Source organism: Dermacentor variabilis, chromosome 4 (assembly GCF_050947875.1).
Source record: "Dermacentor variabilis isolate Ectoservices chromosome 4, ASM5094787v1, whole genome shotgun sequence".
In the NCBI taxonomy this organism is placed as follows: Eukaryota; Metazoa; Arthropoda; class Arachnida; order Ixodida; family Ixodidae; genus Dermacentor; species Dermacentor variabilis.
Window position 1 is genome coordinate 24,593,991 of NC_134571.1, and position 16,702 is coordinate 24,610,692.

The 16,702-nt window shown below is 43.3% G+C and overlaps 3 protein-coding genes across 11 annotated transcripts in view; 1 reads left to right on the top strand and 2 right to left on the bottom strand.

Moving 5' to 3' along the window:
- The window catches only part of LOC142578823 (uncharacterized), a 524,047-nt gene that overhangs the window by 277,046 nt on the left and 230,299 nt on the right, over window positions 1–16,702 (bottom strand). The window lies entirely within an intron of this gene.
- The window catches only part of LOC142578827 (GSK3-beta interaction protein), a 613,414-nt gene that overhangs the window by 37,755 nt on the left and 558,957 nt on the right, over window positions 1–16,702 (top strand). For 2 of the 4 annotated variants that reach the window (XM_075688443.1, XM_075688444.1), the window contains exon 1: window positions 2,576–2,714. Coding sequence is in view for 2 of the 4 variants with exons in the window: in XM_075688447.1 (XP_075544562.1) it covers window positions 2,598–2,714; window positions 3,854–4,246 (510 nt within the window). In the remaining 2 variants the exon portion in view is untranslated. Of the gene's footprint in view, window positions 1–2,355; window positions 2,513–2,575; window positions 2,715–3,853; window positions 5,604–16,702 lie in introns of those variants that run through there. The other 2 variants (XM_075688446.1, XM_075688447.1) reach the window with 2 other exon arrangements.
- LOC142578822 (cGMP-dependent 3',5'-cyclic phosphodiesterase-like) overlaps window positions 4,847–16,702 on the bottom strand; it is a 36,804-nt gene continuing 24,948 nt past the window's right edge. For 5 of the 6 annotated variants that reach the window (XM_075688427.1, XM_075688429.1, XM_075688433.1 and 2 more), the window contains 7 exons: window positions 16,362–16,409; window positions 16,187–16,261; window positions 15,965–16,064; window positions 15,720–15,832; window positions 13,620–13,765; window positions 10,187–10,371; window positions 4,847–6,520 (listed from right to left, as the gene is read on the bottom strand). In XM_075688427.1, the coding sequence (XP_075544542.1) occupies window positions 6,510–6,520; window positions 10,187–10,371; window positions 13,620–13,765; window positions 15,720–15,832; window positions 15,965–16,064; window positions 16,187–16,261; window positions 16,362–16,409 (678 nt within the window). In that variant the 3' untranslated portion in view covers window positions 4,847–6,509. The remainder of the gene's footprint in view (window positions 6,521–10,186; window positions 10,372–13,619; window positions 13,766–15,719; window positions 15,833–15,964; window positions 16,065–16,186; window positions 16,262–16,361; window positions 16,410–16,702) is intronic. The other variant, XM_075688428.1, reaches the window with a different exon arrangement.

Here is a 16,702-nt window from a genome sequence, read left to right on the forward strand (position 1 = left end):
GCATAGCTCTCGTCTCCTGTAGTGCGGCTTCGCCGCGTGGCCGGGCGCCCGCGGCGGTCGGAGTGGTTGAAGCACAGTGCGAGAGATGGCGCGAGCGTTGCGCTGCTAACGCCGCCTCACGGCGAGCTTACTGGGTGCGGAAAGACAAGGCTCTTTGGCTCGAGTTCGGCAAGCAGCGCAGACGTGTCGCGCGTGCGCCGATCCACGCTTCTGCGAGACCGTCTCGCGTGGCATCCTTCGAACGCGCCACCGTTCGCGTGACCGTACGCGCGAACGACCAGGCGTTGGAAACCAGCATAGGGCGAACATATTCGCTCGCTATCCGGTCGCGGTGAGTCGGACTTTCTAGATTTGTCGCGCGCCCATCGGCATGTTTTGGGGATAGCAACCCGGCTAGCAGGCTATGATAGGTGCAATGAATGCTCTTGTGATTGTTTGCACTACTGTGTTGTCGTTCCTTTGTCCCAAGAGCACGGATGAGAATCCCACAACTTGAACGTCCCGGGGGAGTCTCTAATCGTGTCCTGCATTCACCTCAATTTCTTGATTACTAAGGCTCTGTTAGCGATAATATTGACGATTTAGACATTCTCGAGCACTAATTTATCACTTTAGCTCGGCCTAATATAGTGTCCCTTTAAGCACGCAGGCACAGATGACGATTTCGGAGTGCCGCTGAGGACAACCAAAGTATGGGAAGGCCGAAAATGTAATAAAGTAGTCGAAATTTACCAAGGACTGAAGCAAGGATGTCCTCTGTCTCCATTGTTGTTCACGCTTTATGTTAAGGGCATAGAAAGACGACTAGAAGACAGTAAATTAGGGTTTGATTTAGCCTACATGCGTAATGGACAAATGGTGCAACAGAAGGTCCCCGGACTAGTGCATGCGCACGACATAGTCCTGCTAGCGGACAGTCCAAGAGATTTACAGCCACTTGCGAATATCTGTGGCAACGCAGCACCAGATTAGGTTTAGCACAAATAAATCGGGAATTATGATCTTCATTGAAGCAACGAGTAATTTATGCGTGGTGTCAATTCAACAGCAGTTGCGTAATACCCATAGTCAAGCAATATAAGTACCTCGGCGCATACATAAACGATGAAAGGATTTACTCAAGCATCCACCAAAATAATCTGTATATGAAGGAGAAGCGGAATGCAATAACGAAATATAGTGCACTTTGGGGCCACAATACATAAGAGGTGGTGGGTGAAATTTGGAAAGGAGTAATTAATGGTGCCAGCGTTAACTAAAGTCCCTAGATATTTTTTGCAGAAAGTCTTTCAACCCCAACAAAATATCTAAATCGGGGTTGGGAGTTAACCAAAGATCGATAAGCCGGTTGGCTTTGGAAGTCCACGGCAAAACCGCAAATGAAGCAGTGCAGGGTGACATGGGTTGGACCTCTTTTGAAGTTAGAAAAGCGCAGAGCGAAATTAATTTTGAAGAAACACTCAGGAACATGGAAGAAAATAAATGGGTTGCTCTGCACCTGAAAAGCGTGGTCACATAATGAAGGAAGACGCCAAACAAGTTGGCAACAAAATGTAAAGTGTAAATAGAAAACTGCAGGAACCATCAAAAAGAAACTGAGAGAAACAGAGGCAGTGATTTGGATGCAACGAATGGAAACGAAAAAGACCACGAAGATTTACAAGAACAGGAAGAAATTAGAAGGGAACATTTGTACGATAACACAAAGTGCCTTGCTATCTGAGGCTCGAGCTCGTTGCCTAAAAACAAGAACATAATGGATCAAATATTCACAAGATGAGGCATCTGTCTGCTGCAGCAGAAATTTAGATATCACTCTACAAATCCTAATGAAATGCGAATTGGCTCGCCCAGTGAGTCGCGTAGGTAACGCACACCTTCCAGAAGTGCTTGTATTTAAATTGTACGGGGGCATCAACCGATCAGCTTCGCTTACATTGATTCCCACAGTGCGTGGGATCTGCATAATTTTTTCTTTCTTTCTTTTCCTTTTCACGTAACTTGTGTGGCGTCTTTTTGCCCCGGTTTTCTGATGACAATGTTTCATCAAGTTTTCAATTATATCTGCTCTAAATTTTAAACTACCATAAGATAAGGCGTTACGCCACAAAAATTGTGTTGGATATGCCTCATTTAATATAGAATGTGGTTGGACTGTGCCACACGATGACCTTAGTGTACATGTTGCCGATTCCTTGAGCACGTTGGGACTTTCAGTAAAGTGTACTGAACTATTTTCTGGACTTTATTACTCGACCAAAATGAGGCATTGACTCGACTTTGGGACTTCACGCTGATACTCGTGGCGCCATCCTTTGGGGATTTACAATAACTGATCAATAGCATTACGGCGGCGCCAGGGGCGCTACGGGAGCAAGCGCAGTAGAAAGCGCAGGTCGCAAGCAAGCGCTTGTGACGTATTTCGTAGCGCCTCTTGTTGCTGAGGTGCTTCCTTGGTATTTGCTATGGTTTGCTTTTTTTGCCTGTAGCCGTGGTTGTCTGCCAGTTGCCGGTAAGCTGAACTTGATTAACGAGAAACGTTTCAGTATATAACCCTGCTCACATACGTATCGTTGCAGTCGCGCTGACTGAGCACGATGACTACCGCGGCGGCGTCGACGTCCGAGTTACAGTCTACTTCATCAAAACTGGATAAACCCGATATAGCTACGGCGACACCAAAATCCGCCAAGTCGTCGATGGAAACGATGTCGGTAAGTAACGACCTTACTTTAAGTTTCGCTGCGATGCTTATGGCTTTCTACCAGCAGTACGGGAGTTCAATCAAATTACGCGCCGTTGCGTGTGCGTAGCAGCTCACGATGCGTGATTCATTCTTTGTGCCGCCGAACCATATAGAAAATATTAAGAGTTGCTGTGCTAAATTGTCGTCGCTTTAGCATAGATCAATTGGCGAAGATACGATTTCCAGACTGTAGTTTATGAACAACGAGAACTTAACCAGTCGAAGCGCACACTCACGAGCGCGGATCACTCCGTTCGCCAAGGATTTGTGGCCTGCCGCGTTGCGTAACATAACAGTAATTGCAGTGGCGTAGCAACAGGGGGGGGCCGGGGGCCCCGGGTGCAAGGGGCCAGTAGGGGGGAGGGGGTGTCATATACGTCGCAAGACACCCGAAAATTGTCGATATCCTCGCCTTCCTCGACTACACTCGGGGGGGGGGGGGGGGGGGGGGGTTGACAGAAGCGCTAAGGGCCCCGGGTGCCAGACGACCTAGCTACGCCACTGAGTAATTGCCTGAACTTTTTTAGGGATCCTTGAAAGCGGGTATTCTGTGATACAAAAGGTACTACTCGCCCACCTTAGCGATACGAAATGCGTCTCTGCAAACCGCACAGTAGTCGAAATTAAATACACCCCGCTATATACGCATTAGTATCCACTTAAGCCGCGTTGCAACATCATCTCAGTCCTGTTCATCAGTGACAGCTCTATAAGCCGATCAGACACGTGGTTTTCCTTTAACCTCCTAGCATCTGACGTGCCACCACGTCCTGTGGCGTGGTATAGTATTTACCGGCAGGTTTATGTCAAGAAAATTGCCCAAACAGGCAGGAATAGAGAGGAATGAAGGCACCTTGAGTCTTGGTGGTTCTTCCTGTATCAGCCGTGTAAATACGTTGGTAATGCGGGGTACTTTCAGTAGTGATTGATTCCAGTTGGACTCGGAATTTCTCGATCATGGTTGGCTCCCTCCCGGAGCTTGTGCGGGGAAGCCAGTCGTGCTCGATTTGATCCAGGTCGGGTTCAGTTGCAAATTAAACTGATTGTGTGACGCTGGTATCATATACGCGCCCTAAATGTTCACTTCTATTTTTCCTGTTACCACAGCCCAGCAGCAAGGTGTTCCATTATGGCATAGAGGAAGTACCCTACCAGCAGGAACTGAACTCTATCATTGAAGAGATTCGTTTTGGCGTGACCGACGTAGGGATGTCCACACTTCCGTCAGACGAACTGGCCAGCTACTTCAACTTGCAGACAAAAGAGGAAAAGCGCATGTGCATTATGATGTCGCGGCAAGGGTTCCAAGTTGTCGGCAATGACTACAACCTTCGGGACATGGAAGATGGACAGTGCTTCGAAACTGTTGATGCTCTTCTAGACTCTCTAAGCCCCACTTACCGTCGGCTCTTCAATGAAGCATTGACAAAAAAACTGCAAGATTTGCAGAAGGACAGCCAGAGCATTGATGAAACGTCAACAGGAGGCGCTGACAAATAAGTTGTTGCTCCAAGACATGCCTTCACCACTCACGGGACGTGCTTTTTAGTATTCACCTGTGCCAAATGAGCCACCTTGCTGTTTATTAACAGAACATTAAGACTTTGGTGCTGTGTTGCCTTTGTGCCAATGAGTGTTTTAAGAATGTGTTCTAGTCAAGTTCAGGCTTCTGAATCTCACCAACACATACACATTTTTGGACACTGCTTGATACATTCCGAGCAGTAGAAATGTGAAGTACAGCACAATTTTGCTTGCCTGTAGTGGTAATAACTTAAGACATGTAGAGGGTTTATTTCACAAGTTCCAATTACTACTGCACAGAATCATTTTGGTTTTGGATGCCTACTGGCATTGTGGCATTGTGTGCAGCTTCATGAAGTACGCAAAATAACCTTGGTGGTAAACAGCACTCATTATTCTGGTGCTAGCATCTCGTATTTGATATGCTTGTTTGTACACATAAATTGGCAATCTGCAGATTTAAAGCAGCTCCACCTGCTGTTTGATGAAGCAGTTGTCTTAAAGCCACTCAAGCACCAAGAATTGTCTTCGTTTTTTTTTTCCTGAAATAAACATTGAATAACACAGAACTCTCTATGCAGGGAACATGTACGCACAACATTTATTGACACTTAAAATCTCTCAATATATGTATATATAATATTTATATATTTATATATAATATTTATATGCGAGTTTTGTGAAACAAACCCTGAGGATCTTATCCTTTCTCCAAACTTTGTACAGAGAAGTGATGAACACATGAACATGTTAAATGAAGTGGAATATCTTGCCTTGCACTTCTGTATTCTAGCTTGCAGAAACTGCATGCTGCTGTGCTTGTGCAAGAAGGTAACAAACCAGGAACACCGGTTTTGCTCGTCTAACATTCTTCTCAAGAATTGTGTGTTCACAACAATGAATTCGAACATGTCGAAGGTGTTAACCAGACAACCTCACACTGCTGAAGCCTAGAAATGCTAACTACTACACATGAAAATATAATTTGTGCTCCCATAAATGCACTGTACACGGCAAGTTCCACCTCACCGGATGCACCAGCTTTGGACAGGTTCTGCAGCAACTGGAAGTGCAATTGGTGGTAAGCGGCGACACGTAGCTACCGATTCTGTCCAATAAGAGAGGCACAACAGAAGGAAAGTGCAAACTCTACGAGACAACTATAGTTACAATGAGCAAGGTGTGTGTTGCAGTCTCTGTAATTCACGCGTGTTGAGCCTTGGCGAATTGGCTGGGACAACATTCACAGAATGATTGCAATGCCTGAAAGGTGGTGGGCACACAAGGGTGTGAAGTGAACGGGGCTCAATGTAGAATGTGTGTTTGTGCAAAATGGGTCTAAAAAACTGGTATTGCTGACGAAGCATCTGTGTCGTTTCGCAGTACCTCACGTCGGGTGTGCTGCTTGCAAGGTTGTGAGCCTCGCACACCAACAAGCCTCTGCCTTGAGAGAGAGCCAGCTGCCTTTGAACTGACAGACACGCACACAGACACAAAAAAAAAGACAGCAGCATTGTTTTTTTTTTCTTTCATCAAGCACAGCACCATGTGACACTTGCCAGGTGGCGACAAGCGCGTGGACACTTAGGTGAAAGAGATGGGAGGCAAAAACTCTTAATATACACAATATGTACAAGGAATTATAAATAACAATGGGTGATGGTGACAGAAATCATCTGGAGGGTGGCAAGTAAGTGGCATGACCATAATGAGGGGACAACTGTGCCTCCCTCCCGTGCCTTCTCTGTCAAATTACTGAGAACAGAAGAATAGAGTACAAACAACAAGCACCAGGACTTCCTTAAAAAGCAGAAGAGCAAGTGCTGCAAATGAGTACTAGTGCATGGCTTCTCCAAAGCGGTCCCAAGACCTGCAGGGATGGCTTGAAGGTGTCCCAGGCTTTCCTTCTTCATGGCTTGGTCCCGCTGCCGTGACTCCATGGCAGACGGTCACGGTATAGGCCTGCAGCGCATACCATCGTGGGAGTAGCAGTGCCGCAAGTGCAACCGCTTGTCTGGAATGCAGTGGTAAGGGAGAGGGTGCGTGTGCTCCTGGTGCGAGGAGGTTTTACGACACTGGTCACATGGACGTCTCTTCTTTGTCCCCCACAATGCAGGGGGGCAGGGGCAAAGTGTTTTGATTTTGAGGGCAGAGCACGGGCAAGTGCATCAGCTTCCGGCTAGTGCTAGACTGGCCATTTTGACTCATTGAACCAGTGGTTTTTCCTAGTTGCCTATGATCACTCGTGTTCTGAAAAAGGAAAAGAAAAGCACCGAATTCCTTAATAGCTGGAAAAAGACGTTCTGCTGGCAAATGTTTTGAACCACCTATGCAGACATCCGTAAAACAAACTCATTGCTATAGTCGGACAACTTTGGTATATTCAGTGGAAGATATACTACTGTGCAATTTGAAGAGAAGAGTTGTAAATGCACTAATCAACTATGTTCACTCATTCTCATGATGTCAAGGTGGAGGAGAACTCGTTCAATTTTTGGTCTCTCAGAAACTTGGAATAATCCTGTCATTTTAAACTGCATGTGCTGCTGTGTTGTGGAGCATGGAAATACAAAGCACAGATCCAGTGAGGTTTTGTGGGCAGAGCTTGTACTGAATTGTCACCGAAAACAAATAAGCCTTGTCACCAATTCACCTAGCTAAGTACATTTGCGCTTATTTTTCACAGGTCACTTGTACAACTCCTTTAATGACTCCTTACAGCTTTTTGCTTCGAGGCGTTCACATTAATGGCACCTGCATATTCTTGCTCTTGTGAATCTTTTCACTCAATGGCATCTTCAACTGGCTTGGAATGGCACTCACAAAACATACATTTCCTTTCAAAAATGTTAAATGCTACCTGAAGCTGTCACCATAAATATTTATTGTGCAAATTCTGTGCAAACTAACTACAGTAAACTCTCATTTGTACGAACGTCGGTTTATCGAATATTTCAGAATAACGAACTTTTAAAAAATCCCCGCCAGTTTTCTTATAGTTTCTATACAAAAATGTTTCACTTAAACGAATTTCGGAACAGTCAATATTTCAGTTTAACGAACTTGCTCAGAGGACCAAGGCTTGCACTGCACTGCACTGCACTGCAGGCGCAACCGATGTCCGCCCTCATCAAACCGCCGCTCCAGTGGCAATGTAACGTCGCTGGCGCTACAGCGCCCCTGGGGCAAAGCCGCGGCGCGAAAAACGAATGGCAATGAGGCATGGCCTCCGAGATAGCCCGCACAAAACGAGCAAGCATGTAATCTTGGAGGCCATGAACAAAGTAACATCGCTGGCGCTTATAACGCCGCCACAGCAAAGCGGTGATATGTCACACCAAAAACCATGTGGTGTGTGTTTTTTTCCGACCGGCTAGTCGTGGCATGGTCGTTGTATCTTTCTTTCCAGTCTCGTCAGTTCCGCGTGTGCACACAAACGACCCACGTGGTGTGTTTTTCATTGATATGTACAAATTCCATTTCACACATTTCTAACACTAAGGATGCCATGTCATTTGCTCCATGAATCACACTTCAAACTTTTCACTCTGTATGCCATGTCTTATGTTGGTCTAGTGAATATTCAGTTTAGTGAACTTTCAGTTAAGTGAACTATTTCCTTCAGTCCCTTGAAGTTCACTCAAGTGAGAGTTCACTGTAGTTGCCATTCTTCATGAGTAGTGCAGATCGGGCATACTTACTAAAACCTTTCCGGATAATTTAGGTAAATAGAAGTTCACTATATAAATCGAATTCCATTAAATGGGCCTGTGCAAGATGGGTATCCATCCCATTTATCAGGGCTTCCATGTACTACCGAGGACAAACAAAAGCGTATGAAGGGTGCCATTCTTCAAATATTAGGAGTAGTTAGCATTACAAAAATGAATTAGCAAACATAACCTAATATGATAGCAAAGGCAGCCAAAGGAGGAGACTGTGGCTTAAGAAAAACAAAGGATGATGGTCATTTAAAGGGCACCAAGTGGGTCTGTGCTGCTTAAATACTATGTAAAAGGCCAATCACCTCATAATGTGCTTCTCTACCATACAGTAAGCTCATCATATGGAAATCGCTTTATTTGAAATATAGCCCTCTTTCTAAGTTTCTTGAAATGCTGATAGCGCATGCAATTTAATATGACAGGATTATTCTAGGTGCTGTAGCAGCTAACTTCACTTACAACAGAACGTGAACAGGGAAATCCTAGTGGAATCACTTGGTGAAGCAAAGATAATGACACTTTGAATTTCTTAGCAACAGCCTGCCTAAGCAAAAAGCGCTGCAAAGGTCACTCCGTCACATGGCGGAAGCTCCCGGGACTAAATGTATCACATGGCAATAATAGACAAACTAGGCAGCTGTTTGCGGGCTTCCACAGAATTTTGCCACTGCCATATCGCCCCTATCAAGTATACAGCTTTGTTTCTATATACATTTTCAAGCTACGACACTGTTTTCACTCTATACATCTCATCACTACAACTCTCTTATAACCACAGTGCTCTTAACTAAATACAGCTTACAACGAAGTCAATCTCCTGGCCTGGTAACATTTTTATATCGAGAGCTTACTGTAGGAGAAATTCTGTTTGCTGTTTTAAGTAAAATTAAGAGTGGCTTCTGTATACATATAAAAGAAAAAGTGGCACATCCATTCTTTGGAGATTATAGGAGCTTGTTAGTGAATCTATGTTTACCCAGCTCATTAGACATGGATAACAAAATAGACACACATGACACTGAACTAACAACTGAGCTTTGTTTTCCTTGGAGCAGGAATGAATGCACTTCACCCCAGGAAGGCAGGAAAAGACAAGAGAAACGGGTTACAATATGTGATATCTGCAGAAAACATTCCACCACCATGTCATTTGGCAATAAAAAATGACACTGGTTTTTTGACAGAGAGAGTGAAGACACACTGACACACTTCTTACTCCTTTTCAAAATTCCTTGTACTTCTTTGATTTCTCTTTATTGTTAACTTTTACGATTACAGATGCTTGACCAAAAAGAGGCCAAGAACCACAATTGCGGCAATGTACCACAAGGTGCCCACAAACAAAGGTTCAGACATTATACCTACGTTCTTAAAGACATTCATTTAGGCACCACCCAGTTTGACTTGCATACTCACTCCTGCACGATAACGAAATTCAGTAAACTATGCCTTCACTACACAGCAGGAACTTGCCTTTATGCTTGGTAATTCATCATTGTTTAGGTCCTAAGGTAACTTTGACTTGACGGCACATCGTTTAGCTTTTTAGGTGCCAAAAATATGGAAAAAAAAAATACACCAACTCCTTTGCCAACGCACTATACATTATGGCTAATCTGATGCAGGTACAGGATAACCGCAATTCTTGTATCCTGCTTTTGTGCTGTGGCACTGAAATCTTAATCACTGTTACAAGCTTTCTTTTTTGACAGCAGAATTTTTCCGCAACAGATCTTGGGAAAAGGTGTGGATACCCGATACCCAACAGATGCCAAACGCTCAGTTTGGCATGCAGTGGGATGCTTTCTGCAGATTGCACTTTTTGTGCCTCACTTCTGTTGTATTTTCATGTTTTCATGGTGCAAAGCACATTTATACGTACTCCTAGAAAAATAAAGTAGTCCAGCACTGTGTGTGTCCATTCCGTTGACCATGTCTAATGTGCTGGACAAACATCGATCATGCAGCACCAACTAGTAGCCCAATGCTTAACTTGTTTATGAAAAAAAAAGAAAAGTGTGAATGCAAGACACAATAACAGAAAATAGACACAGGAGGAGTACTGGATCCCTGTCCTTCTTCTATGTCCAATCTATGTTCAGTTTTTTCATGATAATGCATGTAAAATAACTGTTGTTTATGTAGCTTGGCTATAGTAAGCACACATTGAGTACAAACTGCTGACATATACCTTCTATCTTCTCCAAGCATCGCAGCACTTCCTTCTCAAGTTTCTCATCCTCGAAAAGGTCCAGTGAAGAGGCGCTGTTGGCATACCGTCGTCTACAGATGTCACTGACTCTCTCCCAGTACATCTTGTTGTTGTCCACAGCTTCCGCAGTCTCCCGCGCTGCTGGGAACATCTCAGCCAGAAGGCTGTGCAAGACAATGAGATTGCCTTCTCAGATCAACTACAAACGCTACCGCAAGAACAGACAAGCTTGTTAAACTTTGCTTGTTGGAAAGCTTCCTGAAGCATTTCGACAACAGCGAACAAGGTGAAGTGAGGCAAAATAAAACTAGTGCCTCATATTGCACCACTACTGTATTGCAGGGGTTGGCTAATGACAGCAGACACGAGTTTGAAACCATGTTAAGAAACATCACATTAAGCATTAAATAGTTATAGACAATGCCAACCATGTTTCAAATAAGCACTTGCAGTGTCTCAATGATACACTTTACATGTAAAACATGCCATCATAATGCACTGGCCAGCTTCAATAGCAGGCCTGCTCTAGTAAGATCATTTTACAGAACCTAAAGGGATACTGGCCTCACAGTCTGGCAATTCAGATTCAGTGTGAGTACAAAGAAACTGCACTGAAACCTCCCATGCTGATCACAGTGCCCGACTACACAAGCTTATTGAGCAGACGCAGTGGTTCACAGGAAGACACTGCATTCTTACAAAAAAATCTGGCATCCCTGATCTTGGGTCACAGGCACTTGGCCTCATCTGTGAGCCCAATCGTACATGCCTAGCATGACTGGGCATGAACACACTTGAACACAAAAATGCAAACACTGTCAAGCACATGCTAGTTCAGCCATCAACAGATTGAGGCTTGGCACACCAAGTTCACACGAGCCATAAAACAGACACTCGAATCTTGACATTTCGAAAGCCCTCTGATCACCTTCAAAAGCAAAGCAGCTAATACGCATCAGTAACTTGCAGAAGTGCACTGCAAGATCAGCAGCATCTATGTCCAGTGCAGGTACATTGCCTATGTTTAGCATTTAGCACCAGTTTGTGCACTGCAGAGTACAGTAGAACCCCATTAATTCTAACTTCAAGGGGACCGAAATTTATTAAAATAAGACAGAGTTCAAACTAAGTAGAGCCCCTTTAAATATAGTGCCTAACTGATCAATTGAGCGGTACAGTACGCAACACCAAAGCTGCCACTGGGCTTACATTGAAAAAGTCTTATCTTTTCTCCATCAGCGCACCACGGCATGTGCCAGAAGAAGCCTAGGTTCTGTATAAAGTCCGAGCGTGATAATATTGCACCTCACACGCTGTTTGCTGTGGGTGTGAGGGAAAACGTGTAAGAGTGAACTGAGAGGGATGGTGTCTTGGTGCACGCCTCCAGCATTCCCAATGTTGGAGAAATGTGCGATCGAGTACGGTAATGTGATCAAGTGTGCACTAAGAGGGACAGGGGGTGGGGGAGCGTAGGTGAGCGAGTGCTGGGGGCGCCTTCCTGCTCTTTCTAAACTGCACGGAAGAGGAGGTCGCACACATCTGTACTTTTTCCAGGTCAAATTTAGCTCTCCTTGTATCTTCTCATCATTTTTCGCTACATTATGGCAGCTGGTGACGCACTGAGCCTTTGCCTTTGGCTCGGGTTTTTCCGAAAAGCAATTCATGGCAACGAGAAATCTTGTTCAAAATAACCGTTGCGTGGTTTTTGCAGTTGAAATTTGCAGTAGTTTTTCTCCACTCAAGTAGACAGCACTTTGATGGGACCAACAGCAACTCAATTTATCAATATTTCACTGTAGTTGTAATGCAATGTCAATATATGTGATTCTGCAGCTTTGCTAATTTGATTCCACCATTGACTACATTAGCCTTTCTTTAAAGATGCTCCTACGAGCAGTTCAACATTTTAATGAAAATGCTATCAGGAACAATTTCTTTTTTTGCTTGGAGAGGATACAAAAAGTTAGGTAAATACAAGTTTAACAACGCACAGGTTTAGTCTGGTTGGTATTTTGTGGTTATTGTAGTGCAAGCAAAGACAAAGAGCATATGAAATGTACGAGCACAAAGGTAAATTATGAATGTTACCTTAACAAGTCAGCCAGGCAGTGGCTACTCTGCCTGGATGGCTCGCACTAAAGTTTCTTGCATTGATGTCATTTCACAGAGTATGCTGAGTAATATACCATGTTTTGGTTCATTACTTGATTCTCTCATTCAGAGCAAATTACCAAGTATGCATCTCTTGCAACAATGCCAGACAAATGTATATATTAAATAACAAAATATCTTCTGTTGCAATTTGCAAGGGTTGATGAATTGTCACAGAGTGAAAAAACTGTGATCCACCCAAAAGTAGTACAAACATGCATGCACACACAGATGGAGTTCTTAAGAGGAAGCTTTAGATCGAGTGCTCCTATCTAAATACATGTAAAAGGAGAATTCGTTTTTCTCGGCAACCACTGCACCAAATTTGACAAGGTTTGTTGCACTTAAAAGACAAACCTAAAATCTAGTGACTGTTGGTTTCGCATTTTTGAGTTAGGTCGTCAATTTTTTATTAAAAATTGGCAAAAATCGAACATTTTCAAAAAACGAAACTATCAAGTTTACAACTCTGTAACTCAACCACTAAAAATGATAAAATTGATAAATTGATAAATGATAATAAAAATGATGATAAAATGATAAAATTGCATCTAATAGTACATCTAAAGCGGACAAAATTGATATGTTACACATGAATATAAAAAAAATTTAATCATAGGAAAATACAACTTTTGCAAAACCGTTGTAACCAACGTAACAAATTCACGTAAGATGTAAAATGACATATTGAATTTGTCCACTTTGAATGATCTAATAGATGCCGTTTACAGAACCGCGATATCAGTTTTTGATGCAGAGCTATGAATTTGTAAACTTCGTGCTACTATATTTTTCAAACGGTCATATATTTGAAAATCGTTTTAAGAAAATTCAAGCCCTAAATCAAAATTCAGCTTCCAACAGTCACTAGAATTTAACTTTCTCTTTCAAATGCAACAAATTTCATCAAAATCGGTCCAGGGGTTATCTCAGAAAAACGTTTTTGCGTTTTACATGTATTTGGATAGGCCACGTCGGAGTTGGGCCCGAGCTAAAGCTTCCTCTTAAGAAGAAAGCCTTCACACTTCAAAAAAACTCTTTGTGGTGAGAAGAACCAAGAGCTAACCTCCCAGTTATTAAAGCCAACCACCTAGACTTAAACAGCATGCAGCATGCACCATGCAATAGCACAGCTCTGTGCTAAATATGAGTGTGACCATGCTAAGGGTTTAGTCAGAACAGTCATGTACACCTGGTTCCCATATTTCACAACATTCAGTACATCTCACAACAGGCCCCAGAGATGTCGCGGCACACTCACTCGAAAATGGGCTTGACAATGGTCTGGATGAAATGGATCTGGAGCTCGGGGATATACGCCTTTTCACGATCCATCATCTCACTCGGCTTCACACCCATCGCTTTCTCCAAATCTCCTTGGGAAAAGAACTCGTTGTAGATGAGCTCCTGCAGAAAGCAGGCAAGACAAGTGTTACAATATCACTGTGTCCCATTTTCTAGGTATGATGGCCATAGATGGCTTACAATCACACTGTGTCAAAGCAGTAGCTCACAGAAACCTTTTTGAAGTTTAGAACAGAAGAGAGATATCCCTTCATTTCAAATGCATAACTAACACATCCGCTACCACGAAGGCTGACTGCTAATCTGTCACCAAAAGAGGCACCAAGTACAAACTACTGAAGTAATGTGATGAGTCCAGGACTACACTATATATAGTCGCTTATTTTAGGGCCACTTCCACAATGCCATAACTTGTACTTTTTCCAAAACATTCTTCTCTTTCACACTGACAGCAAATAGGACAGTGGAACTGAGTGTGCAGATCCCAGCAGGCAGAACACTACGCCCAACATTCATGAAGTAGTAGCTTCATTTTTTTGCACCGCAAGTGAACAGTTTAGACTACTGCAGGGTTCAAACTTTTAAGTTCCGAAGAAGCAGCACTTAAGCATTAAGTGGAAGTCAACTTTTCTTCAAACAATGCAACTGCAGTCACACAGCAAAATTGTACACATGATGAAAGTGCAACAGCACTACAGGCAACAGCTTGTAGGGCAACACCTGCTATTAAGCAGCAACCATATTCATGCGACATGCAAACGTCACAGCGTGGAGCAACGACATGGACACGACATCGCGAAATAAAGTAGTGAGAAGTGTCCATTGTTATCCAAATAAATACTATTGTGCACCTGTAAATAAATCACAAATATACCACAAGGCACACGTTTTAATCAAGGCATATTGGATCCAGCTTTACTATGCTGTCACCGCCAGTGGAAATCTATTCCATGCCGCCAGCTTGCAATGCTATGGTGCCATTTGTTAAGGAAAACTCAACACTTTCACAGCCCTTGGTGGTGTCTTAGGCCTAACAGCGTCAAGCCAAACAACCGATCTCTATCATAATGTCAAGACAAGGGTGGTACTTCGGCTTCAGCTTGAGGTAAGAGGAAGTTATGGCCAATTTTACTTTCTTTTCTTTCTTTTTTCTTCTTTTTTGCTGTCATGGCAGAGAGCAAGTTGCAAGAGCAAATTCAGATTAAAGCAAGTTTGCTAGTTGCTGCCATGCTGTTGCGCAATTGCACTGTTCCCGGCAAAAGTTCCTGCACACACTTCCGGGTGAAAAGCGAAATTTCTGGCTGGCCAAAAACCAGCAATATGACAAGTGACAGCGATGGATGGACCTCCACGACACCAAAACCTGTTGCTTGTTGCCGTCACTAGAAAATTGCGTACATGTGGTTGTGCTTTTACAGACACACACAGCAAACTTCGGTCTCAGCTGAAATGCTGGAGCAGAGGTTACCAAGCTTTCCTCCTGAATTTGTCATGATCTTTTCATTCTCGGCCCTAGATCCCTGACTCAATGTTAGCCGTGTGCCACTCTCACAGTCTTCTGACTGTCACGGCTGCACATGTTAGCCTAGCATAGGAAAACCACAGCATGTTTGTAAAGATAGCTGCTGCACTGCAATAGGATGAGCTCAGTACTCCACACTCAAACATAAGCAGATATGAAGGTGATGGGAATGAAGGGAACCACTCCCCTTTCAGTGAACGAGCTACAATCCGTAGCAAAACTGGGCAGGCAATCTTTTGTTGCTGTGAAGACATGCTTTGTCATGAAAAGTTTGCTTCTATATGAGTGCTCCCTTGAGAGAACCTGATGATTCAATCCCAGCAAGATTCGAAGTCACTGTACATTTTGCTGTAAGGCCATCCCCACTAACGCTCCCCCTAATTTTCAATTTAATTTACAATTTTTACTTTCCTAATTAAAAAAAACTGTCACAGCGAACATAGCAACCAAGTCCAGGCTCTCATTAAGCAAAAGGCTCTATGGTCAACAACGATTTATACAACATTGCAGTGGTAAATCCAAAACTGTACTTACAGCTATCTTCTTTGAGCTCTTCCAGTCTTTTGTCTGGTCCGAGAGATCGCAGCATGTGACTAGCATGCTTGTTAGGAGATTGTGGTGCTTGCGATTGTCGTAGTTGTAGCCTTCTGTGCCAGTGAGGAGCAGATAAAAGCAGATGAGTGAAATGAGATTAAAATGTAAGTTTTACAAGTTACTTCTTCAAAGTGATTGAAAATCAGAGAAATCGCAGAGAGAAAATTCCACATTCCAGCACTCACCATCCGCCATTAGCTTGAGCTCTTGAACGATCCGGAAGTGGTGAGCAAGGTCTGTGGCCAAGATGATGTCACGCATCTGATCTAAACAATCAGTGTACTCCTGCAAAAAGGAAACAGTCATATGAACAGATGAAACAACTTTTATTCTCACTAAATTTCAGTCTTTCTGGAAAAAAAATTCACAATTAACAATGAAAAGACAATCCCAACTTAGCGACTCACCTGTCTAGAAAGGTTCTCAAAGATGTTACACCCATCTGTGTTCAGTATTGCCATTGCCTGGGCAAAGTGGTGGCGCTGCATACAAAATTTATAACAAAACGAATGTAAGACCACTTCACTAGCAACTCATTATTGCAAGTCAAGCAAGAGCAATCGCACGAGACATTGTGCTCACCTCCATGACTGATCCTTCTGAACTGTACAATGATGCCAGGATGGATTTCTATAATAAGAACAGAAAAACTCAGTAAATACCGTCACACATCTTCTTGCAGTGGCAATTTTCTTTTACCACCTAACCACTTCTATAAAGTTATCGCTCAGTGCAAGATGTATCTGGACTTTCTAGAATGTAGTCACCAATTCTACAGCGATAGAATCTTGTCTAATTAGATTGCACGCACAAAGCAAATAGATTTGTACATTCTGGATTATACACAAGCACCAGCGATTACGCTGGAATGTATGATGAGTCGCATATAGATAGCCAATTCACATTTGTACAACAGACTGTGC